This window comes from Trematomus bernacchii, unplaced genomic scaffold, assembly GCF_902827165.1.
Source record: "Trematomus bernacchii unplaced genomic scaffold, fTreBer1.1, whole genome shotgun sequence".
In the NCBI taxonomy this organism is placed as follows: domain Eukaryota; kingdom Metazoa; phylum Chordata; class Actinopteri; order Perciformes; family Nototheniidae; genus Trematomus; species Trematomus bernacchii.
Genome location: NW_022987689.1, coordinates 5,135,048 through 5,160,277, shown reverse-complemented (window position 1 = coordinate 5,160,277; position 25,230 = coordinate 5,135,048). Strand labels below are relative to the sequence as shown.

The 25,230-nt window shown below is 41.5% G+C and overlaps 1 protein-coding gene across 3 annotated transcripts; it reads right to left on the bottom strand.

Moving 5' to 3' along the window:
* Window positions 1-2,957: 2,957 nt before the first annotated feature.
* On the bottom strand, window positions 2,958-24,630 carry fgf12a (fibroblast growth factor 12a). Of its 3 annotated transcripts, XM_034137444.1 has the most exons (6): window positions 23,544-24,630; window positions 22,206-22,253; window positions 19,150-19,260; window positions 14,345-14,448; window positions 6,872-7,070; window positions 2,958-5,813 (listed from the first exon to the last, which is right to left on the bottom strand). In XM_034137444.1, the coding sequence occupies exons 1-6, from the start codon at window positions 23,740-23,742 to the stop codon at window positions 5,698-5,700; spliced, it is 777 nt and encodes a 258-aa protein (XP_033993335.1). In that variant the 5' UTR covers window positions 23,743-24,630; the 3' UTR covers window positions 2,958-5,697. The 3 variants fall into 3 exon arrangements, with proteins under 3 accessions (XP_033993335.1, XP_033993333.1, XP_033993334.1); XM_034137442.1 differs by lacking the exon at window positions 22,206-22,253; XM_034137443.1 differs by lacking the exon at window positions 22,206-22,253 and having other exon boundaries at window positions 6,872-7,067.
* Window positions 24,631-25,230: the final 600 nt, after the last annotated feature.

The window sequence follows — 25,230 nt, the reverse complement described above, 5'->3', positions numbered from 1 at the left end:
CCCTGAATAGATGTCGTCGTTGTAATCCTGAGACCTGAAAGATTCATCAGCTTTACCTTCAGTATGGCGTAATGGTGTTGTACACCAAAGGATAGCTGTAGTTGTGATGTTGAGGAGATGTAGGCCCTATTGTTTAGTAGCTCTAAGAAGTGTGGCTTATTGCATGATGTAGATGTATGAATATAGCTTTTTTTTCAAATAATAATTAGATGAATCAAATAGATTTGCGGACTGAGATTCTGTAATCAAAGTAATACATTTGATAAAACTAAAACAAAGAGAATCACCAATAATTAGTCACCACCCGGACAGCAGAGCTCAGTGACCCAAAAGTAACACACCCACAGGTCAGGTGCATTCTGGGTGGTCTGGGCTCAAATCGGTAATATTATCATGGTGGACCCACTGGCGTGTCTTCTTCGTTAGCTTAGCGAATTTCTGCGCTCTTTGAGGTGTTGTGAGGCCGAGTGCATTTAGTTTAAAACTGTTGAAACTTGTGGAGCGCATTCAAATCCAACGAAGTTGGACCTGGAGAAGATTCACGCTGCTGAAGACTCACTGAATGACTTTCAGACAGGTGAGCAGCTTCTACTATACCTTTAAACAGTATGATATGCTTGTTTACTGTACCTACAAACTGTGCAGGCTCTGTGTTATTGGGGCTGTTGAATTTATATTGTCTTTACATCGCTGTGTTGACTGCCTTGGGAATGCTTTATTCTGTTGTTGCTTTGTTGTTGTTGGTCGTTTTTGTGTAGCTTTATTGTGAGAGTTTTGCCCTCTCTACCGTGGTGAAGTTAGTTTTAGGTTGGTTATTGGACAGATGTTATGTCTATGTCCAGCATTGTCCTGTTTCTCAGTTTCACAGACTGTTGGCGGTCAGAGGACAGTTAGCTCAAACCTTGTTTTACCACAGGGCTTCACTAAGGGACAAACATTAATTGAAAGTTTGAATGACACCATCCATACCAATGTTATTTCAATACCTCGATCCAATGCTTACTCATATTAGTGAAAAGTATGCTTATAACATATTATAAATGTGTCATATGCTGCACACATATTTATCTAAAAAAATAGAGTAAAGAGATGTATAAACTGAAAGAAGATATATTCAATATCTTCCATATCAATTGCTCCAAATCAATGCAGCACATTATTACATTATTATTATTACCTCTTCGGTTTTTGGATTGGGTTTTTAGTTATTTTCCTATTTTATATGACTATAGTATCTTTATAAACGAAATAGCAGTTTTTTTATTGAAAACTTGTAATTTTTAATAAATGGTAAATGGAATGCATTTATATAGCACTTTTTCCAGTCGTTACAACTCCTCAGAGTGCTTTACATATAAAAGTCATCATTCACCCATATGGGCTGCCATACAAGGAGCCACTGTCTCAGGGAAACTAACATTCACACACATTTGGCCATGACCAAAATTAGGATTTTCAATTTGAACCTCACAGAGAGTTTTTGAAAGTTGCTAGGGCCATCATGAATCATGACCCTCAATTCAATAAAGAATTGACGTTCCTGATTCAATAAAAAAAAAGTTATTATTGTGATTCATTATTTTATTATGATGATCTCATTCAGTTCCTGCATGTTCTTATTATGGCAATAATTAAAATTATACATGGTTATTATTAATTACATCTGAGATTTTAATGCAGCCAGTGAGTCCAAGGTTGTGTCTTCCACAGGAGGACAGGATGGGAGGTGGGGGAGGACAGGTGAGGGGAGTAGCAGAGGCCACAGACAGAGCTGAAGCTGAGAGGACAGCAGAGCTCTCCCTCCGTGTGTGTGTCTGAACAGATGACCCTGTTTTAGACTGCCAACTCCTGGCTGGTCTCTGAACAGCTGACCTTGACTTGTTTCTGCCCTTAGTCAAAGTTAATCACAGAGGTGGATGCTGTGAACAAGACGGCATATCGATTGTTGTAAACTATTTTTGCTCCGCATTTTTAAGCCTACATTGGAAGAGCAATGTATTGCCATGAAATGTGCTTTTGTGTTTCCTTAACAAAGAACTGCAATAACTTTGTTCATATCTTAAAATTTGGTCCAGCACACAATTAAATGTTTTAAACACTCTGTATTATGACGCTTTTAGAACTTAATCTCAACTCTACTTTATGTTAATGCTCACTGCATTACGTCTGCTAAAATCAGCAGGTTGAAATTGTGAGCAGGTTGCACTAAAGCATTAGTGCTATGCCCAAAGCACCGCTGTGCCTATAAGCCTTCTTACAGCCGTCATTATGGCTGTAGACTTGTTTTGAGTTTAGGGATTGGAGTTAGATAGTGTGTGTTAATGTAATGACGGAGAGATAAAGAGTGTGAAATGCACTAGACGGGAACTTTCATCTCGCTTCTTTTTTTAAATTTTTGCCATCAACTTTCCTCCTTTTTTTTGTTCTCTTTGACATTTTTTCACCCCTTTCCTTTTCAATTTCATTGTGAGTACCTATACATTTGCACTCTTGTCAGCTGTTAACTGAACACACAAAAAGAAAACATACTTCCCCCCCCCCCCCCACTCTGCTGTTCTCTGTGCTGCAGCCATCACGCAGCAATGAAGACAAAACCACGTCCTGAAAGTCAGGGGAGCCTTCATCCTCCTCCTCTTCCTCCTCCTCATTCTCCTTGCGGAAGGTCTGTTTCCATGACGACGGGAGAATTAAGGGCGAAGGAGTGCCATCCCAAAATGACACATAGGATTTAGGGGCTGTTGAGAAGATAAATCACCCCTGGTGTATTGATAGAGGAAGCGGATTGGATTTTCTGAATTTGAAACGCTTAGAAATCTCAAGTTGATGGATTTAGTTTGTCTGCTCATGTCGCTGCTTCTCTTGTTGTTGCAAAGAGTGACATTCATAAAAAATAAGATTCACAAAACATCTGCCAGTCACGATCAACAACACATTGAATCAATCACTGCATCTAGGTGAACGTTTTTGATAACATAGTCTTTATTCTTAAACAATCACTAACTTCATTCTGATTTTATTATCAATGCATATTTTTTATTTCATCTCACAATTCATAATGCATATATGAGCGTGTTCCAATGCAGTGAAATCATCTGCAAACATAAAAATAATAAATGATACTTAATATCACGTACAACCTAAGCCTTTGGTCACCCTTTCATACATCAATAACCCCCCCCCACAAAAAGTGCATTCCTTTACCACTCTCACACATCAAATATTTATACCGCCTTGCTTTAGTCATCCCTTTCTCAAATCCTCTCATCCTGCTGTCAACAGTTGACATCGAGTACATCCAATTTCATGCATTGCTTTGAGTCCACATGTATTTTCATTTGCACCAAAATAAACCTCTATAAAAAGATATTTCTATATGCTGGTCTTGCCTGTTGACTTCCAGTGTCCAGTGTCAATGTTATGCTGTAGGTGAGTTGAACTAGTCTACCGTTAGCTATCGCAGGTAACTCGTACCAGCTTAGAACCCAGACCCAAGGTAGAACACCAGATCTATGATAATATATCACTGCGGTTTCTCTGTGCAACTGAATGTGTGCTATTTACTGTACATACCACCAACTTAGCATATGTTTTCCAACCAGATATAGGAGAGACATACAAACTCTCACTAAAATACTGATCAAAATGTTGCATATAAAAGTTGGACCTATTCTCCCCGAATTTGAATCAAGTTCTCACCTCAAAATCAAACCAAGATTAACTCCTACAGTCATGCGATGCTCATGCTTTGTCTCGGCTCCTGTATCCCTCTTCCTAAACTAGCTAGCTTAGCTGTACACCACCTTTCTAATAATAAAAACACCATCGACCTCGTCCCGACCCTTCCTAAACACCCCACCGGTGGCCAGGCTTTGTGCAACGGCTGCTTGAAAAGAAGCGGCCAGCTTTTATGTCTGGCCCCATCTGCGGAACAATTTGTAGGACTTCCTGAGTTAGACAAACTAATTGGGGATTAGAAATGAGCTATGCAACGTACACGGTGTACCAGTCAATTCACCTTGTTTATACAGCCCTGTCAGCATGTTGATTTATGAAAGAGAAGCTTCCTTCACAATGCAGCAAATGGCTCATTTCATGGGTCACAAAACCAGGGGGCTGGAGAATCTATTGGTTACCATGTCAGGAAAAACAAACGATAAGGTACTCTCACGGGAATGGTAAGATATCCCCCCCCCCCCCCTAACCTGGCTAAATCCAGACGAACTGGCTCCTCAATGAGACATTCTGCTACATTGTGATGGGAAGTCTTGATGATTATGAACTATATTGAAAACATCACCAAGTCAGGTCAGTGGATTATTAAACAGTCAGGCACCCTGTCCTCCAGTGTTGAGAAAATCTCTAATGCTTTCAGAGTAAAAGTAACAGAAATAGTCTTGAAAACTAATCAACACGTATCCTCACTGCCGGGCCTGCCAAAACAACTTTCATTCCTTCTCTTGCTTCGAAAAAAACAGGAGAAAAACTTTAGTCCATATATTCAAAGGCATTATTACTGTTACATGGTTACATTTTGAGAGTTGTTGTTGAATTAGCCTAGCAAACATCAGAGACATTGGTCTGTGTTTCTTGAGGTGTAAATGTGAAGTGACCGTTTTTTGGCCATGGCTCATAGTGCTGATGCTGGTCAATATCTTCTCCTTTGCTATTGGAGAGAATACTGTTATTTGATTTGTTTGACAATGTTGGACATCTCTTTACTTGGAACCGAATAATCATTGCAAATGTTAAAGAGTATATTGAAGCGATATCAAAACAGCTTTCCTTTGACTCAGACTTTTACCTACCTGTACAACTTTCTTTGACAAACACACTTACCACAGGGATGTGTCGTCTGCTTATTATTACTATTATTAAGAGACATACTAGACTGCTCTCTATTATATTGCTTGAATCAGTCTTGTCTCGTCATTGCAGAACAGGGGAGGGGAGTCCATGTTTGAATACTTGAAACATCCCTATCTGTCCTATTAGTCCCGCTTACAGTTCACACCTGAGTAAATTACATCCCACCCTAAGCGCTCTGTTTCCATTGGAGTCCAACACAGAGAACTATCAAATACATTCATTCTTACCCCCACACCAAAGCAGGTAGTGTGACAGTGCATTCAAGATCAAACTATGAGAGAGAAAACATCTGAGTAATTGAAAAAAAATTACTTTCTCTAGTCTCAAAAACAAAAGAAAGACAGAATTACCATGATAGTAACTGGGATGATAAGATACAACAGATTAGTAATGATGAAGATGTTACAGCTATTACTGCCAACAATAAGACATATGAGGGTGCAATAGCATTTAGAAAAAGAAACCATTGTATGAAAATTGTACATGTATTAAAGCTTGTTTTTCACAGCATGAATTGGAAATGATAGATATTTGTGTGAAGAGAGAGACCACCATATATTTATTTATCACAGCTTTTTCTCTTTTTTTTGCATAAAATGTTGGTCAAGTCCTGATTGAAAATGTTTGATTTTTCATATATATATATCCTCTGGTTTCATATTAATTCATCTAAAAGGTTTTCACAGGCAAGAGTTCAGTTTGTTTTTGTTTTCTTGGGTGTACAGTAATAGCTCCGCGTCGTCGCAACGCCCCCTTTTTGTTTCAGAGGGGAAGGTGGTGCGGATTTGGGGGGAGGCCACTCCCCCCTGCTGGAAGCCCCTCCCCCCGCTGCTATGTGGAGTCCTGATTGACAGCTTTCCCTCCGTTCATGGTGGGGGTCCCTGAGTTCTTCCTGGAGCGCTGCTTCTCCTCTATCTCATGCATTGACGGCTCCCTGTACATACAAACTGTAGTGGAAGATGTAAAGAGAGGAAAGGAGAAAGAGGGAAGGAAGGAAGGAGAGGAGACGACAGAACAAAGAGAGCATGAGCTCAGAAAGGGGACAATGGAGAGCAGATTGAAGAGATGGATGGGTAGACAGAGACAAGGTCAGGTGTGAGGCTGGAGGGACAATTATACCAGGCAGGGAATTAGAACACGTAAGCACTTTTTTTGGGGGACATTGCTTATCAAGTTTTCATGATATCTATCAGATGCTAGAAACATGTTAGAGGTGATATTTAAAAATAAACTTGTACCTACAAAAGCTAAAAAAAATGCTCAAAACAAAGGAGGTTTTTTCTTAGTGAGTGTTACCATTATAACAATAGACTCTTCAAAACAGTTCAGCAGTTGAGGAAATTCTCATATGTCAATGCAAAGCGGCATCGAGCACACATGAGAGTGGTTTGGATATTTTCATCCAACTACAAACTTTTCCTTTAATAAACGTCATTATATTGTTGCATATTATAATTGTATATATCATATGTCCAGTATTATTTCTATTCCTATTGAATATATTATTTTATGGGACTACATCCGAGGTTTTTTTTTTATCCTAATAACTGTTGATGTTTACACGTAAAATTATGACCAACCCTAAACCATAAATAGTTTATCCTTTTCTATCTTCAAAGCAATTGCAAAGTAGTGTCACTAAAAGATAATTTGTTAAGAAAAGTCTCCAGTTTTAAAGTATAATAATATCTGAAATACATAGTCATCTGGCAAACTAAAACGAGTTAAACAGCTTTTCAGTATCTCTCTTGTTTGTTTTCCGCGTTGGTACGATGAAAACAAGGGCATTAAGATGAACATTCACTGCACGCACTACAAAATGTTATTTTGGGGCTGGATTAAAGAATGTAAGTAAATAACTAGTTTTCATACTAGACATGTAAGGAAGGAAATCAGATTATTTTTGGGGGGAATCTTTCCTAAAGTAACTCCCAGCAATAAAGAACAATACAAGCAATACAGAAGATCACTTCAAATCTGTTCCAGGAAACAAGGTTTCTCTTACCTTCGATGGGCCGGGGCACAAAGTGTGACGAGGGTTTAGTCTTCTTGACGCGGTTGCCCTTCATGACATGCCCCTCCTTGGTGAGGCCGAGGAACCAGGCCCGGCCCGACTCCTGCTGCCGGAATACAGTGGACGAGTAGATCACATAGTAGTTTTCAAAAACGGACTCTTTGAACTTGCACTCCGGCGTGAACATCTCCTGCAAGAAATACAAAAACAAACGAGGGACTGAAGGATATAGATACAGTTTGTGCATGTGGGCTTGTGAAGATAAAACAAATCCATTAAGTTAATATATTAAATGAATGAATGTGTATTTTTTGTATACACAATAAAAAAAAAAAGAAGGCTGTTTCAGTTTGCCAATATTGGCTCTCTATATCTAGTAGTGCACATTGCCAAGGTCGGTACATGTACTGTAAACACAGACACACATCCTTGAAATCTAAGTAATGATAGTCTAATTAGAATAATGGTGAACAATGGAGGATTGTTATCTCTCTGCTTCATTATCAAAGCAGCAAGTCAAGGAGAAAGTCAAGGGGACACAGGAGGTGGAGAGGACTGACAGGAAAAAGAAGGAACAAGCCAGATTTTGGATACACTGTCGGGACGGAGCGCCGTGCCAGAATATTGCCATAACAGTTTGGGACGTGTAAACAATGCTCTTCACTGTCTAACCCCTAACAAATATAAGATGCTTTAACATGAGTTTAATGAAGATAGTGGTGGAACTGATCTTTTCAAAATAGGCAAGGAATAGTGTGGCTTAGACTTTTCCAAAAATAAATCTGTAATTAATAAAAGCATCTTATTAACGTATGCTGACAAGGTGGATGCCAAACCTCCTAACCTTATCCTCTCATCTCTACCCTCCTGCTCAGCTCAATGTTTCCTGACTGATAGAGGCCAAATGAATACTTTACACCAGTCAAATTGAAGGGCGGTGAAGTCATGTGTGTCCAAAACAGATGTGTGTGATGTGGAACAGCTGGCTTGAGGGACTTTGTGCCGTTTCAGTTTAGGCAGGCTTTGTACTGTGTGTGTGTGTGTGTGTGTGTGTGTGTGTGTGTGTGTGTGTGTGTGTGTGTGTGTGTGTGTGTGTGTGTGTGTGTGTGTGTGTGTGTGTGTGTGTGTGTGGTGTGTGTGTGTGGTGTGTGTGTGTGTGTGTGTGTGTGTGTGTGTGTGTGTGTGTGTGTGTGTGTGTGTGTGTGTGTGTGTGTGTGTGTGTGTGTGTGTGTGTGTGTGTGTGTGTGTGTGTGTGTGTGTGTGTGTGTGTGTGTGTGTGTGTGTGTGTGTGTGTGTGTGTGTGTGTGTGTGTGTGTGTGTTGCTGTATTTCATTTATTAATATCTCATGCAGGGTTCTGCGCCCCTTTAAGGTTGTCTAGTTGAGTGACAGCCCAATTCTGCTTCCCGCTGGAGGTACATTTTTATGTGTTTGGGTGTGTATGTGTGTGAGAAAGAAGAAAGAAGAGTGAAACAGCCTTTAAAAAAGTTAAGCAAAAAGGAATGAAGGAGAGACTGAAAAATGTGTGATGGGTTGAGTCACCCATATTACAAAAAAACATTATCTCAGTTACCTGTTTTACCCATGCCTAGTTCTCGATGGTATTTTTCAACATACTGTATATACATCTTGAGTTCCCTGCTTAAACCCTCCTCTAAAATCGAACATTACCAACTATAACCCATGCTGTTTAAAAAATATGTTTCTTTACTTTCATAGTATAGCTAAACCAGTCAAGGTGTGTGTCACCGCTCATTTATAAGACACAGCAGTTCATAGCAGGCTGTGTAAAGGACTCTGGGAAGGTGAGGTCTCATGGGGGGCTGTGTGGAAGCATTTCGCAGGTCAGCAGGAGGGGGGGGGGGGACAAGATCTGTGAAGAGCAGGCGGCTGACTTTATCTAGTCCCTCTGACACGCTGTCAAACAGCAGACGTCTCTGTCGGGATACAGGGGGCAGGTCTTGTCTGTCTGGCTGTGTGTGTGTTTATGTGTGAATATGAGTGGGTAGGGGGGAGACATTGATGCATTACCCACCAGCAGGCTTTGTCCCCTTCTTCATCTGCCAAAATCAGGCCGAGCAGGCACACAAATGCCCCCAACCACCCCCAACACCAACACATTAGTGCGCTCCACTATCCTACCCTTCACAATCAGCCACTTTGCTTTGCTGACACATGGTGGAATCTCCTCCAAATTCATCCACAAGGACAACACTTTGTTACTGTATATGAAAAGGCTAGGAGCGTTTTAGAAAGCACCCTGGCTGTGGCTTGGGAATGATTGGGTTGGGATGAAAGTGACTTTGAAGTCTTTGACAGAGCACCTTGTTTGTGAATGACTGAGTGGAAATATGAGGCGAAGAGACGGGGCTGGAGTCTCGCGTGATTAATGGGATCTCCTTAATGGCCATGCGTGAACCATAGAATCAAGGAGGAAAGGGGAAGCCGGGAAATACACACTGGTGAATGGCCACGTCCGCACACATACTCAATGCGACAAACATGTTGTCCCACATTAAAATGCATACCAACAGGTTTGCGCTTTGCTTCCTCTGCCAGGAATAAATAATCAACTAAAGTTGTTACCCCGAACGAGCAAGGAAAATTAAAAAAAAGACGTGCCACATTTCAGCACTAACAGGCTGTTCTTGGTGGTAGTAGAGTATATACAAGGACGCTTATTTATATTCTGTGGTGCTCTGAAGGAGAAGGGTGAAGGAGTTTTTAGTGAAAATAGGTACGTGAGACTGCTCACTCCCCGCCATAAGTAAGCTAAGGATAAATAAACCCAAAGGGCGAGTGAGAAATGAACAAACTCCATGAATCTGGGGACAGAATATTTAACAGTTTTAACATGTAATATGAAAGCTGCAAGCTGATCTTTAAAAAAATTAAATGAAATTAATAATAATTTTGATCCTCTCTATACCACGCAGAAACATTAAGGTGATGTCAGTGGTGGAAAGTAACTTGGTGCATTTCAACTACTGTACTTTATTACACTTTTAAGGTACTTGAACTTCACTGAAGTATTTAAATGTTTTTCCACTTCATACTTCTTGTACTAGTCAGAGGGAATTGTTTTACTCAACCACTTTTTAGGAGCTGTAGTTACTTAACAGATTCAGATTAATAATACATAAATATTATCAAATGATGTATTCATATGGTTAAAGATAAGACTGGATTAATCCCTTGGTGAAAGCTCTCTGGCTTTATGTAACAAAGAAAAGCTCTTTACCCGCAGCAACATCAAAGAAATGCATATTAATGCATCAATAATTCACTGAGGTAATATACATTATTCTAAATTGGGCCACTCTGCATAACGAGTAGCTCTACTTTAGGTACTTGATGCTAATACTTTAAGAACATTTCGATTGCAGGACCTTTACTTAAAGCAGACTATTCTACACTGCTACTTAAACTACAGTATATTACTTCGTCCACCACTCGGTGATGTAACACACAGATGTGCTGACTGCACAGAAATGCCAATTTGTAGTCGTGTACGGGTGAAACAAGATGCAGGGAAGAGTGGCGGACACTTTGAGGGACATTTACATCTGTTGCTAGCTATACCTGCACATCCAATCAAGTGATGTAATGGTAACAGGAAGTTATATTAACAAACGAGTGTGTCTATCGAAGTGGGGGTATGTGCGAACAAAACTGGCCAACAGGAAAGATGTTCAAAACCAGGATTTGGAGTTAACAATGAAGTTTGAATATGTAAAAATTGGCTTAACGAAGATGGGAAAAGCACTGAACACATTTCCAAAGTCTCTGAAACATTAACACTTTAATATTAGTGAGAAACTGTGTGGATCTGTCTCTCTATATTTCCGGATATATAAAGCCTTTTTTAGACAATTTCAAAGACAAAACCCCAACAACAAAATCCCTGATGATGCAGAACATCGAAAAGACATGACTAAGGTGATAATTGTGTTTTTAGTCCTGGGACCTTGTGGAAGGTGGGTGTGCAGGTGTAGGGAAATAAAAATGGAACAGAAAGTAAGAGAAATATTTCCACTGGGCCTGAGCCACTGCTGAGATTTGGCCTCAGTGAAAATCACAGGCCTGCCATGGGTCTCCCGGAGAGCTCATTATTATTCTGAGAGAGATTCAGGTCGGGGATTGTCTAGACGTGACTTAAACTGAAAAACTCTTTCTTCTTTCTGTTTCTATCCGTCTCCTCCCTGTTTATCTCTCTCTCTGTCTCACCCTGAAAGCCAATCACATTTTTTTTTTTAAAACAGTCCCTTTAACTTCCTCAGGAGAGGACATTCATGGTTAATGGCCAAAATCCAACAATAAAGATTTCCAATGCTCTGAATCTCAGATTTTCTCATCTTAATTACTTCCTTTCTTTATCTTCCTAGAGCAACTTAATTGATTCTATGTCATTAGCACAAGCAACATACATGCAACTTTATAATTTGCATGTACACTAGTGCTAAACGGCAACATTTAGAAAGTAATCACCCTCAAAATGTAGATTAGAGTTTAGATAAGGACATTTTTTAATCAAAAACACCTATTGTCAGTGTCTCAAATACAATCTCCTATAAGTATTTTTGTTCAACACAGAAAAAGGACAAGACCTGGTTTGGGGGAAAAGACAAACTTTTCTCAAAATAACATTATCATTTGTCCACAGTGCTGTCTGACCTTCCACACCATCTCTTTCTCGGTCTCGAGGTCTTTACTTCGACACATTATCCATTTTCTGTAAAATATTTAAAAAGCAGTTGGCGATCAGATGTGTGTGTGTGTGTGTGTGTGTGTGTGTGTGTGTGTGTGTGTGTGTGTGTGTGTGTGTGTGTGTGTGTGTGTGTGTGTGTGTGTGTGTGTGTGTGTGTGTGTGTGTGTGTGTGTGTGTGTGTGTGTGTGTGTGTTGTGTGTGTGTGTGTGGTGTGTGTGTGTGTGTGTGTGTGTGTGTGTGTGTGTGTGTGTGTGTGTGTGTGTGTGTGTGTGTGTGTGTGTGTGTGTGTGTGTGTGTGTGTGTGTGTGTGTGTGTGTGTGTGTGTGTGTGTGTGTGTGTGTGTGTGTGTGTGTGTGTGATGTCAGTCTGAGATGTCAGTCTGAGAGATAAGTTAGATAATTAGAGAGATAGCTAGCACACAGAGAGAGAGAGAGAGAGAGAGAGAACAGTGGTTACGGCTGTGCAGCAAACTGGGTCATATTGAGAAGAGTTATAAATAATAGAAGAAAGCTCTTCATTGTAGATGCTCAGCCCCCACGCACTTCATCGCTAAACACTCCACACAAGTATTTTCATCCTGCTCGGCTACATCAGTTTCCGTTCAGCCTCAAAAGTGAGCTCTGCAGAAACAGCAAGAAAGCCAACGAGCGACCAGCATGTGTACGTGCGCCTTAATGATCAACAGTGACAGTAAACTAACTCGCTAGATACCTGACACCTACAGTAGATGAAAGACGGAGAACACAACGACTCAGAATCAACTCTTCAAAAGACAGAGCATGTCGCATTGCCTTACTAACAAGACAGCAGGGGGGGGGGGAAGTAGAAAAAGAGAAGGAGGAAAGCCCCCAGTAATGATCTCCCTGTGTGGGGGGGGGGGGGGGGGGGTTGTAAATAAGACAACAAAAAAACACTGTGAGAAACAGTATCTTTGAGAAGTGTAACTGTAGACCGAAAAGAAAGGGGAGAGTATGTGTAAGTAAGTATGAGAAGATGAAAGTATAGCTGTGATTGCACCCCAAGAGATCTCATAAACGTGTGAATAAAACACATTAATGTTCCTCCCCCTATAGTCCTCTTTCAATACACTATCTATCACAAACACAATCTGCTTGGTAAATTAAACGGGTAAATAATGGGAGTTAAAGAGAGAAACAGAGGCTATTTGAGCTATGCATGTGAATGTAGCCTCTTTATGAGCACTCTGTGGCTCTTTGAGGCTTGTAAGCCCTCCTGTGATCCAGCCCACCACCCGCATACTGCTTACAAATGCCTGCTAATTTCCCATGCTTCACATCTTAGAAAAAAAAAGGACCTCCTCCATATGGCCTGAGAGTGCATTAACTGCAAGGATTCATTAAAAATGGCCTTTCAAACAGGCTATGCACCCCCTGCTATCCTCTATCTATGATAAAAATGGCAAACATATGTACAGCTGCCCATAAAAATGATGTCTAATAACACACGGTCATGTTTGTAGCAAATGATGACTTCATCAAATGTGTGGGTGTATGTGAGAGGGCGGGGTCATACTGTATCCCCAACTTGGAGACAATTTGCTAAATAAAAGATTGTGGTTTGATTACACTTTAATTGAAGTAGATAGGTGGGTGGAGGGTTATTATAAGCCTCATAGTAGGCCTGTGAATTGTGCACTTGAGCATGAAGTTATGAATGAATCCGTCTACCTCGGTGACGGTGAGTCATAACAGCATTCGCATTTATTGTACGTCCTTCTCTGAACTTGTGAGTGCTCATACATCTGTCGAGTTTTGCACAAGTTGGACTGTGTGAAAGTGCTGAGAAATGATGGCTCTGAATATACTAGAAAAAAACTTTGAGCATGTCCACAACATTGTATTAAATACCAGATACAAATTACCTTTCAACTAACTGTTGTGAAATTACTTTGAGTTGTTCTCGGTTCCTGTAAAAATGTACGATAAAATAGAAATGTCCCTCAGCAGAGGTTTGTTGTTACCGCAGCCCACCCATCCTTTTCTTTTTCAACTGTAACACTATCTTCAACTGGATTAGGAACCACAAGACTGACGGTTATATAACCATGCCAACTAGGGATATCTTCCCGTCTGATTGTCCTCCCCCCCCCCCCCCCCCTATTTCTTACTTGCTCTCTCTCACACACCGCAGCTCATTTCCACTAACATGCTCCAGAAGCATGTCTTCATCCTCAATGCAACGTCTACGACTTAATGTTTTCTCAAACTGACATCTGTGACTGGGTCCACCCCCGCGTGTGCATCTGCTACCCACACTAACCTAAAGCTTCTCATATCTTTACACTGCAAATACAATATCCTTCTGACCAATATTTACTCCCCCACCAAGTCTCGAAATAACTTTTTTTTAAATATTTAATTCTTTCATGACCGCAAAAATCCCTAATATCATGTTGAAAAAGTTAAACAAAGCCAACAAAAGCAGCTATATAAGCTTCCGTTATTAGCCAGAAGACCATTTTAAAAGGACTGAGCACTGAACTTGATGTTAAATTAAATGTAAAACATGCGCGGTGCTGCTTCAACTACAAAGGGGGGGGGATCAGTGCTGCACAGCAACACAAAGGCACATCTGAAGAGCTCTCAAATGGAGGGGAGATGAAAGGCTTTAGAAGAGTCTTTGCTGCAGTGGGATATTAAGGGAGACAACAAACAGAACAAAACACAACACATGTCAATTAAAAAATACTGTTAATGCACAACCTGTGCTATACTGCTGCTAGGGATTGTATCTTACCGAGCTGTAAAGCATGCCCTCGCCATTCATGCCAATGTATAAGCCACTCTTCAGTCCCTGGATGGCCACCACTCTCAGACCCACAGGAATAAGATTAAACAGAGCTGCAGAACAGACAGAGGGGGGGGGGGGGGGAGAAAGGGACAGAGGAACAAAGAAAGAGACAGAGGCAAAAGAGTCACATCAATTGAGTTCTCACTTGTGGAAAATATCTGTGATCTATCTACAGCAGGAATCCAAAACGTTCTGGTGGAGAAAAAGAGGGCAGAGCATCTAACAAGCATTAAGGTTTTGTACAAATTACCCCCCACCCAAATGTCCTCATTTGGGTGGGGGTGGATACAACATATCAGACATTTTGCTAAAGGGATGAAATTACACATATGACACAGATTTGCAAAAACAAAAGTACTTTCACCCTCGCTTATATTTAAGTGACTTTGTATGGAACAACTCTGGTTTGAACTGACATCATTCTCATTAGGTGGCAGCTAGACCGTTGCTAATTTTGCACATTTAAAGCTCCTGGAAATTTGGTTTAAAATCAGAAATATTTCTCTATAACATTACATCTTCATGGGTAATTCTTTTTAGGCATAATTTATCTTAAAAGAAACGTTTGTGTGTGGTATGATCAGTTATAACCAAATGCTGATTGGTGCGCCTAATTTGGTGACATCACCTCTTAACAACTGAGCCCCGTCCACTTGAAAAGCAGTTACATTGGACACCCTCTAACAGTAATAAGCTGGTCAATTATTTTCATGGCACGAATATGATTATGCAGATGACACCACGTTGTATTTCGAAAAGTTTGGTCTCAAATGTTATAGCCAATTTTGTCAGGTCTTATTTTATTGGCAGTATTGCGATCTCTGTAGGTAAGTTATCGAATATGAGGACTGTGACTTTCATGGGCTTTGATGTGATGAAGGTGTGAGGACACTCTTTACTCACTGTATTGTTGGGATGATTGTTCTGCAAGTGGCGATGGGGACTATCAGATAAAGCTGGCAGGGACGAGAGGAGACGTGCCAACATGGGTCTGTCCTCCGAGCAGATTCAATTTCACTCAATAAATATTGACGTGCTGCTTTTGCCTGCCAATGGTTTAACTCTGCCCTTTGGCCGCTGGTATGCGAGATACACATTAGCCAGTCTTGCAGTTATGTATACCCTTGTGGGGCTGTTTGGGTTGCTCTGGCAGAATTTGAGTCCATTAGCAAACTTCCATTTTGATTTCTCAGGCTTCTCAATCCCTTTTTCATAACTTCTCTGTCATAACTATCTCCTTGCCCTCCGTCTGTTCTTTTGCTCCTATGTCCATTTGCCTTTCAAGGCTGCTGCCTTTGTCGGCCCAATGACTGTCGGTGTCTGTCAGAGGCACCGTCCACAGTTCAGTCACATAGCACTAAAACCCAGGAGTGTTTCACCCCGACGCACCTCCACCCATAAAAACATATTCTACCTTTTTCTGAGCAATCATTCTTGCAATAGGCCCTTCAAAAGATTCCCCATAATAGCTTAGCTTGAAAAGTATGGCAGGTTAGTCCACTATTGTGCTATTATGACCTGCCATCCCTGCCAATGTATTACACATCTGACAGGAGCTGTCAATCAGCTTCCTTCTAAATGTCCAGCTTTTCTATTTGCAGCTCCAGTGGTTGATGGATGCCGTAATTACTACTGTTAAAGTACCTGTCTGAAGGTAATGCCTCTTCATTTTTAACCACAATCCTATACCTCTGAGCAAAAGAGCAGGTAGGATTGTGAAGGTACAGAGTTAGCAGACTACCGGGGATCTTCTATCGTCAAAGGGCCAGACAAAACAGGTTCAAACAATCCAATAAAGCGAAATCCTTGGAACGGTTGAGTCTTTCAGTGGGGCAGTAATCGGCTACAAGCAAATCCTGCAGGTAGGCTAAAGGAACTGCATTTGATGTGAGAAATACTGGCGCAGCAGGAAATAAACCCTGCAGGAAAGGTTTAGAGAAACACAGAGCCAAACTCCATATGCCAAGGGCACCTCTCCAAATCCAGAAAGAAATGCAAACCCAAAGATGGGAGAGCTGGTTCATGCAGTGCAGGCCTGTTAGTCTATGCCAGGGGTGTCCATTTTGAATCGGCCCTTGGCAAATTCAAAAAGTATAATGGAATATGGCCCACAAATGAAACTTTGGCTTGTCTTATATTGTACTTCTTAAATATAAATGTAAACATATGTTAATATAATTCCACAGTAGAATTCATGTGTTATTAAGATCCCTTTTCAAATAAATTCAGTCAATTAAAGTTGGAAACATTTTCTAACATATCTTAGTTGATAAGAAAAAAGCCCAATGACTTACTTTCAAACTTGAAATACACCCTTCCTATTTCTCCTTATTATAATCAATCTGAGGCTTCTGTTTTAAGGGATGAGCTGCCAACACTCACAAGCATCATTTACCTACATTTGATTGATTTTGCTGACTTATAACTTAACTTATGAGGCAATATACCTCTAGTGAGTGGCCCAGCTCTTCGTATATTTTGCTGTACGTGGCCCTCGTGAAAAAAGTTTGGACACCCCTGGTCTATGCTCTTATATGCAGTATTGTAATACTGTCTTACATTTAATTTTGGTGAAACTCCTTCTTCATACCAGACTTGATAAAGTACTTGCTCTGTCCCATCCATCAACCAGGAGCATCAGAGACAGATGGAGTGTGAATGCCTGATACTGCAGGTGTCTCATAACCAGCAATATCTTATTCTACGGGTAATTACTGCAGGCAATCAACTGATGACAATCAAATTAATAACTGCTCAAATTTGAACATGGGTCTTAATTAATTGAATAGTGTTTCACAGCCCTTGCAGTTAGTTAAGTGCCAGTCATGCTTACCACTACAGTTCGAAATGCTGTAAACTACTTTTCAAAATGTACTGAAGTGTTTCATTGAAGCAGAATTCCATTTATTTCCAATGCATCGCCCCAGCTAAAACTGCCTGCTGCTCAGTTATGTTCCTGTCTCAGCACTTGTCATCCAGCTCAGAAATATAGCAAATAATAAAAAATGGAATTGAAAAGCACTCCGGCCTCAGGTTGCACCTAGTATGCAGGCGCTGCCATGCTCCTCAATCCCATCATTTCCACTGAACCTCCCCCTAACACGAAATGACTGTATTCCATCTGCCTCTGCTGAAGATGCTGCAGGTCAGAGGTTGGTGTGGCTCGAGGGTAGGAGTAATCTATTATTCTGATAATCCAGCCGGGGGAATCGATAGTGCAGTGCACGACCTGAATACCAAATGTTCTTCATCCACTTCTATCTCTCATCACTTCGCTCTTTCTGTCTCTATCACTGTAGTCCAAACACATTCCTCTCGCTGCACCCCCTGCTCTCTTTCTGTCTCTATCACTGTAGTCCAAACACATTCCTCTCGCTGCAGCCCCTGCTCTCTTTCTGTGTCTTCCTCTGGACCGTCTCTGATCTTGAGGCTTCTCATAGAGAGAATTATTCATTGGGTACAAACAGGGAAGGTGGTATTTTTAGTTTCCTCTGGCTGAATTATTCACTGCATTTCTCCATCCCTAGGCCAGTGGGATTGCTTAACAAGAGGATTACCTAGGGCTGGGGAAACCCTCACATACAACAGGAGCCTCATAAGCCTAAACCTTTACAACACATTGCAGGTGCCAAAAAAGCGTTATAAAAGCAAATGTGGAAGCGCATTGTATGAATGATTTCCCCTTTCCTTTTTTTCATGCAGCAATCCTTTTTGTTCCGGAGACCCTGTCCTTATGCTATAAGTACTGAAGATCTATCTTCTCATAAAATATAAAACGACGAGTGACAGGGAGAGTCCGTTCTTTTCACCGCATGACTGCTACAGTCCAGCAGCTTTGGCTCGGGTTTCCTTTAAGATTGGCAGCCTGTTTTAGAGAAGAAAGGTCATGATTGGTTTCCTGTCTGGCTCCGCTCCAGACTGGGAGTGTCGTCATTATCGCTTTGACGACCATTCTCTGCTGACACATATCTCTTCCTTGATCAGTTACTTCCCATAGGAAATGGTTACAACAGCCTATATGTTTTAATATAGAAGACACTCTGCTGTTTTTTGCTTTTTCAGCTCCTGTGAGAGCAGAGAGGGTGTGAAAGCTTTAGGGTGTGGAGACAATTTATCCACTGGTAGTCCAATGCGATCTATGGAGATATGTTGTAATGAAGTGGCTCAGGGAGGGACCTTTGTGACTAGCAGTGTAGCTGTGGGGCTCAGTTGTTTCAGGCGATATTTTTTTTAAGTATGGAATTTCTCCCGTGATAATCACACATGCTCCAGAGCCAAATCAATCAAAACTATGTGACACTTACAATCATGCAGTGTACACAGCAGAAGTGGTTTACTTAGAGGGCTCCAGGCAGGGATATTGGGTTTCATTTTACTTCAGGATAGAGATTTGAATAAATATTTACTGTGAAAGGTATAATGGAGAATTGGATAAGAATTCTTAATCCATCTGAGTTCGTTTTTTTACACATGTATGTCTACAGTTATATCTCATGCATACAATTACATAACCAGATTTGGAGAAAAAAAGGCTCTGCCCTGTGGCACTTGGTGAATACTTCCCTTTTTAAATTTGGATTGATAATCCAATTCAACAAGACCATCTTAAATTCACATTTAACAGTGTTAGGCTGACATCAGTTATGTAAGAATAAAAAAAAACATAGCACAGATATGTTATATAACGCAGTGACTATTTGCCATTAAGTGATTTAGGCTGGAAATTGTAGCTTCCATAACGCTCCACTCACTGCTGTCGCTGTTCTCGTCCTTGCTGCCGTCGATGGTTCCATCCGGCTTCATCTGCAGGTAGAAGCCCTGCTGGCTGAACAGTCGTGTCACGATGCCTTTCAGCTGCGGCTCTGAAACACGCACACACACACACGACACGTACACAAAAACCGCCGACCAAGCCACAGCCCCATCCCCAACAAGTATGTGTCAGAACAGCATTCTCATAACTGTGACAGAATCACACAAAAGAGTTTATACCTGTGTTTGTACACTCACAGCTCTTCATATCAGAGAAAAATGCTGAAATGTTTCACAAACACGTGTTTCACAAACATAAAATGAACAGTCTTTAATTAAGTAAAGGAGACAAGATGGTTGTGGGAGTTGGAGTGTACCAGCAGAGCAATAATACTTTTTAACATTAAAATTGCTTTAAAAATTCCAATTACCGGTTTGTGTTTTTACGTCTGATAAATCAAATACTTTTTGAATTGCATGATTTACTTACAAAATTAAATTTATTTATTTATTTAGTGAATCTTTGTGATTAACCATTTAGGAAGTGTTGTTGTTCTTTTGGCAAAATCCAGCCTCCGGAGTTTACTTATTACAAAAAACTTAAACTTACAGCACCATAACCATATCACCCCTTTATAAATCTCATTCCAGCTGTTTAATATCAATTTGACTATGATGGACAGTTTATAATGAGTCATCTGTTGCACCACAAAATAAAAAATCTTTATCTTTTATCTTGGCAGGAAGGCCTCACAATGAGACCACCATGACAGAAGATCTATGAGAATGCTAATACTTTCAAATAGTTTCTGACTGTATCTCGTAGGGGGAAAAAAGACAGATTTTGCATCATTTGGAAACCATATTTTGTAATGTACACTGACATGCCAATGGTTTCTTTATTTGGTATGAAGCAACTGTGTAGTTTTGGGTTGATATGACTTATATTCCATGAAGGAGTGTTAACGAGCAACAAGTTCTCCCCAAATGATTCCGGCTCTTTTTTTGTTGACCTTAAGGAAACTGGCCTAAAGTTTCTATTAGTTTTTCTCATTGCATTAACCCTGAACCGTCCTCCAACTTTGAGGCTATGACATCTGGCAGCGGGCCAGGGTGCTGCTCGAAGCACTTCAGGGGAGCAGGTGAAGACAAGGATTAGTTATGGGCAAAGAAAGACTCTCTGCCACAGGCAATGCCAGTAAAAAAACATGTTTTAACAAACGGTCTCTGCGGTCTATCCAACGTTCAGGAAATATTTTTATATCATATTTTTTTTAAAGCAGTAGTCAGATGACAACATTAGTGTACATATGGGTTGCGACTTTTGCCAAGAACAGTAGAGGGCTAAATGTGGTTTGCCATATAAAAGAAAAAAACAGACTATGTATAAATATTCCTATTTTTCCTAAGTTTTACTTTGAATAAAGAAACACTACAGTAGAACAGAAATGCGTAGGTTTTTGCAATTGCAGAGATTTGGAGACACGCTCCAATGAAAAAAGACATCAACTCAGATGCTGGGTGATACTTATCCTTTGTTTATTCTTGGCTTGACAAAAGAAGCAAATTATGTGTTTTGTCAAAAATGTAATTGGTACTGCAGTTTCATTGTGTGTGGCTATATTCACATCCAGTCACAGAGAATTGCTGTTTTGCACGGCTTACAACATGTTCTGATAAATGATGCATGGGATTGCAAGAAAGAAATGCGAGTGAGCCTGACTTTCCTCCAAGGTGTTAAGAAGACATGGAGGTCATACAATTCCAGTCAGGCATAAAAAAACAAACAAAAGCAAAAGAAACATGTAAACTTGTTATCAGGAGAGAAAGAAATCCAAGTTTTAGCCAGATCTGTCTTCAACAGTAACAGCAGACGTTAAGACTTCACTTGCAACTGACTACTTCAATAATTAACTGTGCTTCTTCTTTTTTTACATTTTACAGAAGACAATGTGGAAGGAGATCCCTGAGAGAGTTTATGAAGAGTGGTGACCCTGAACGAGAGTGGGTTCATCTCAACTGTAGATCATCCTGACCATCAGTCTCCAACTCACCTACCCCTGGGATGGGGCCATCAATTATTGGGACAGGCCCTTCATCATCCATCACAGGCAGGGTGAGGAGAATGTGTGTTTGTACTTATGTGTGTGTGAAAGCACATGGGAAAGTACACATCAGTAAATCACATGTGATAACTACTCTTCCATAAATTAAGACCTCAACATGGGCCCCGGTGTTGCTGACGGCTCATCAGTTCCAATCATTTAGCAGAGAAGTGAACTGTGTGTGTTTGTGTGTGTGTGTGCAGGTATACGCAGGCTTCAAGCCAAACTGCATGTGTTTGTGCATCAAATATGTCTTTCAGTGGCAACATAGAGCAAATCATCCTCTTTGTGTGCGTGGGCCGTTAAAACGTCAATAAATGTACTTCATACCAATACAGAAGGACAGAAACATTTAGGTACGTCGACAAATGGCGTCATGACCATGAAATGGTGAATGATCACCTGTACTTACACCTGTATAAAGTGTTTGACAGGGAGAAACACAACAAATCCATAGACACCAAAATACACTATAAGAACCTCTACTACACTTAAACAACAGAAGACATATATTTACAGACACAGAACAAGTAACGAGGATAAAGACTGATCCGACACTGACTGACAGAGAGAATGAGGCACGAACGACATGAGAAGAGGCAGAGCCAAAGACAAAGATAGAGAAGAGACAGAGGAGCGACAAACGGCTAGCTATAGGAAAGCTTTAGCTACGAGAAATAAAATAAAGTACGAAAGTAAGCTTAAGAAATCCAATCAAGCCACACAGAAGGAAGAATGAAAGAATAAAAAAAGAGATCAGCAAGGGAGAGGGGTCGTCGGCTGTCAGACAGGTGTTGAAGCCCCCCGTCCCTCCCTCCCGCTATGTCCCGCCCCAAACCTCCCCTTCCCCACCTCCCCCTCTCCCTGGCCGAGGGGGAGTCGACATGGGCGCGAGATGGGGTGGAGACGAGAAAAACACAGCACACACGGATGGAGGCTGAGCTACTGACCTAGCCTGCAGCCCTTATGGGACACCTGTGGAGGTTTCGAGGGTGCATCTTACGAAGGGGGGAATAGAAGGAAAAACAACAGTCTTTTAAACAGGCAGAATTCATAAATTCTCCAGCGTATCGGCTGTTTATATGCAAATATATGGCAAGGCATCAAGCGAGGATAAAGATGATCATTTAAAGGAAACACAGAGTCTGTCTGTGACTCTGGGCTTTATGTCTGGCCAGTTATGGCCCATTGAAAGGGGTTACCTACCTGTCCAAAGGTGTCTGTCTGTCTGTCTGTCTGTCTGTCTGACTGACTGTTAATATCTATATTCAGGCATTTTATGGTATTTTATAAATATACAGTTTTGGCGCTGAGATTGTTTGACTGTCTGTGCGACGACAGGGTTTTAATTAAGTCTGTCTGGCTGGCTGGTTGCCTGTCTCTGCTGTCCTAATTGTTTTGCCTTAAAAAATGATGTCCTCTTGTCCTCTTGCCTTATTCCTCAGCTGTCTGTCTGCAGCACTCTGAATGGACCTGAGTGTCGTTCATCACAGACAGAACTATCTGGATTCGGGGAGGGCTGGCTTGTTGTCTGTGCCAGGACCAAGCCAGGAGAATAACAAAGGGGGAAAGCTATGCCATGAAGTGTAGTAGGCTCAGAGCCTATATCTATCAATACAGCCAGAGTAGCTCTTAATCACTAAGGCTACCTCCTTCACTGCAGTAAAACTCCCTCTCGGCAATAAACATTTACCATTAAAACATTTAATCTCAAAAGAGCCTTGGTGCACTGCGGTTCAACTTATCTCCCCTCTACCCAATCTGCAGTAATATTGAGTTAGGTAATGTAAAGCGTGCCTTTTTGAGTGCATTTAAGTTGTGTGTAATGTGTGTTTAGAGAGGAGGGGGTGCAAACATTAAGTGTGCAAGATTGAAGGCTTAAATATATTATTATAGCTTTGCAAACAAATCCTATACTCAGGCTGTGACTGGGATCCAGGAGCATTAGTTTTGTTCTAGGGTGATTGATTATTCACAGCAGTATCACAATATACAGGGGGTAACGTCACAGCATACAGACAATTCCCTATACATTCAGGCTGCTCTTGTTCGGTAAATGGGAAAGGGTTTTGTCGTGCGGTGGATCGACAGACAACAAGAAGACCTGATGGAACAGGTGGATTTTTCGCACCGCGGAGAAAATCTACCTTCTCCTCGGGCTCAGATTGAAGCCCTTGACTGCAGTATAATGCTCCAAAGAGGGGCGGGGTGGAGTTAGGGGGGCTGAGGAAAACCGCTTCCATCAGCACACTTAACACACATCAGTAAAAAGAAATCACAGCACTGACCTGGTCGCCGCCGAACGGGTCTTTTCTTGCCGCTGCAGAAACGGACTTTGCTGAAGACCCCCAAGAAATGCCTCTCGTAGATAGAGCGGGGGTCTTTTTTGCTCGGGCTGGGGCGACGTTTCGAAGTAGAAACCCGTTCGCTGTTCGACTCCCTCGCCTGGCGTTTCTGCCGGATCAGGGAGCTGGCGATCGCGGCCATCTCCCCGAACCGAGTCTGAAGAACCGAGAGTCTAGTTCGGCGGAGGTCGGATCTTGGCGCAGCTTCTTGGTGCAAACAAAAATGAGATAGTTGTTTCTGTGTTTTGCGTCCACGAGTTTTTCAACCAAATGTCATCCTGATCAGAAAATCCTCCGAGTCCCGGGCATATTGCGCGACAGGCAGCATCCTCTCGAGGGGCCAGTCAGTAGGTGCGCGTGTAAATCAGCTGCTGAGAGTTTCTGACACTCAGGGCTTTGAATCAATAGCGACCGATCTGATATAAAAAATAAATCTAGGCCACTGGGGCCGACATTTCAGCTGCGAAAACATGCAACAGTGTTGGCAAGTTGATGCAGATGCGTGTCATGGGAGAGCTTCAGGTATTCCAGGTGAACAGCGCCGCGTCCGCCGAGCACGACTTTACACTCATCTGCACAGGAGCCTCTGCTCTGGCTCCACGACGCCTTTTAATAACTCGCATCAACCTGAATCTATGCACGAGACGCTCGTGCGCGGGTGAAGGAATGATCTGAAGTTTTTCCGCCTAATTATTCACTCCATGCAAATCATGAATGAAACCGTTCGCTAATCCCGGAGGAGGTGCCGGAGCCCAAATATGCGAGCCCCGTGTCCGGTTCGTCGATGGCACCAAGAAATGCAGCCTGAGAAAAAGGACTCGGCAGCAGAGGCTGCTCTGCAAAGATGCTGCAGAGATGCAATTTAAAGCGTGCAGGGACGGTTTCTTGACTGAAAAGCAACAATTAGTTGAGTTAAAAACACGCCAGAGTGCTTTTTGTTGTAGCGCACAAATAATAAAGTAGCCAGAGCATTATTTCCCGTGCGTCCTGAAAGCTGTCGGTGTGTTTCATCGCCGAGAGCGAAAGTGGACGGTCGCGATCCATAGCCTCCTCTCTCCCTCTCTCCCTACCCCTCTCGCTCTGTCTCACCCCCCTCTCTCCCTCTCCAACTCCTTTAACGCAATCATACGTGATTGAGGTTCGTATTAGGAGTTATCGGAGAGCTGTACTGGGAAAGATCGATGATCTCCCAGGAAGAATACATGTGAATATAAAAAATAGAAAGGGGTAAATGCTGAGTGGGTGTTTATGCAGGGGTCTGTGTGTGAGCGCGCGTGATTTTTAGTCGTATGAGGTAATGCACATCTTAAAGGGGGGTTGGCTGATCTTATAGTCTCGTTGAATTACAGTACAAATCAGAAGTTGCAAGGCAGAGTTTAAATGGTGGGGGGGGGGGGGGCACTTCGGTCAGCAAGGATGCTGCATTAAAAATCCAGTTGTGGGGCAGTGCATGAACAGACATATCTTAATCATTTGGCTGATACTACACAGCATTCTTATACTTAAGGAATATAAACACGTATTTTATGTCCTAAAACCCTTTAGCCTCGCATGCCATAAAGAACATATTATTTGTGGCTAAAAGGATTACCTGCAACAGGTTTAAGCACACAGAGTACGAACCAAAAAC

Bases quoted from the DNA above. Each gene is read 5' to 3' on its own strand.
- fgf12a (XM_034137444.1), bottom strand. From the start codon at position 23,742: ATGGCCGCGATCGCCAGCTCCCTGATCCGGCAGAAACGCCAGGCGAGG. The intron at 19,261-22,205 runs GTCAGTAGCTCA...TGCGTGTTTCAG, and splicing joins CCATAAGGGCTGCAGGCTAG to AGCCGCAGCTGAAAGGCATC. The intron at 5,814-6,871 runs GTAAGAGAAACC...CTTCCACTACAG, and splicing joins TGTGCCCCGGCCCATCGAAG to TTTGTATGTACAGGGAGCCG.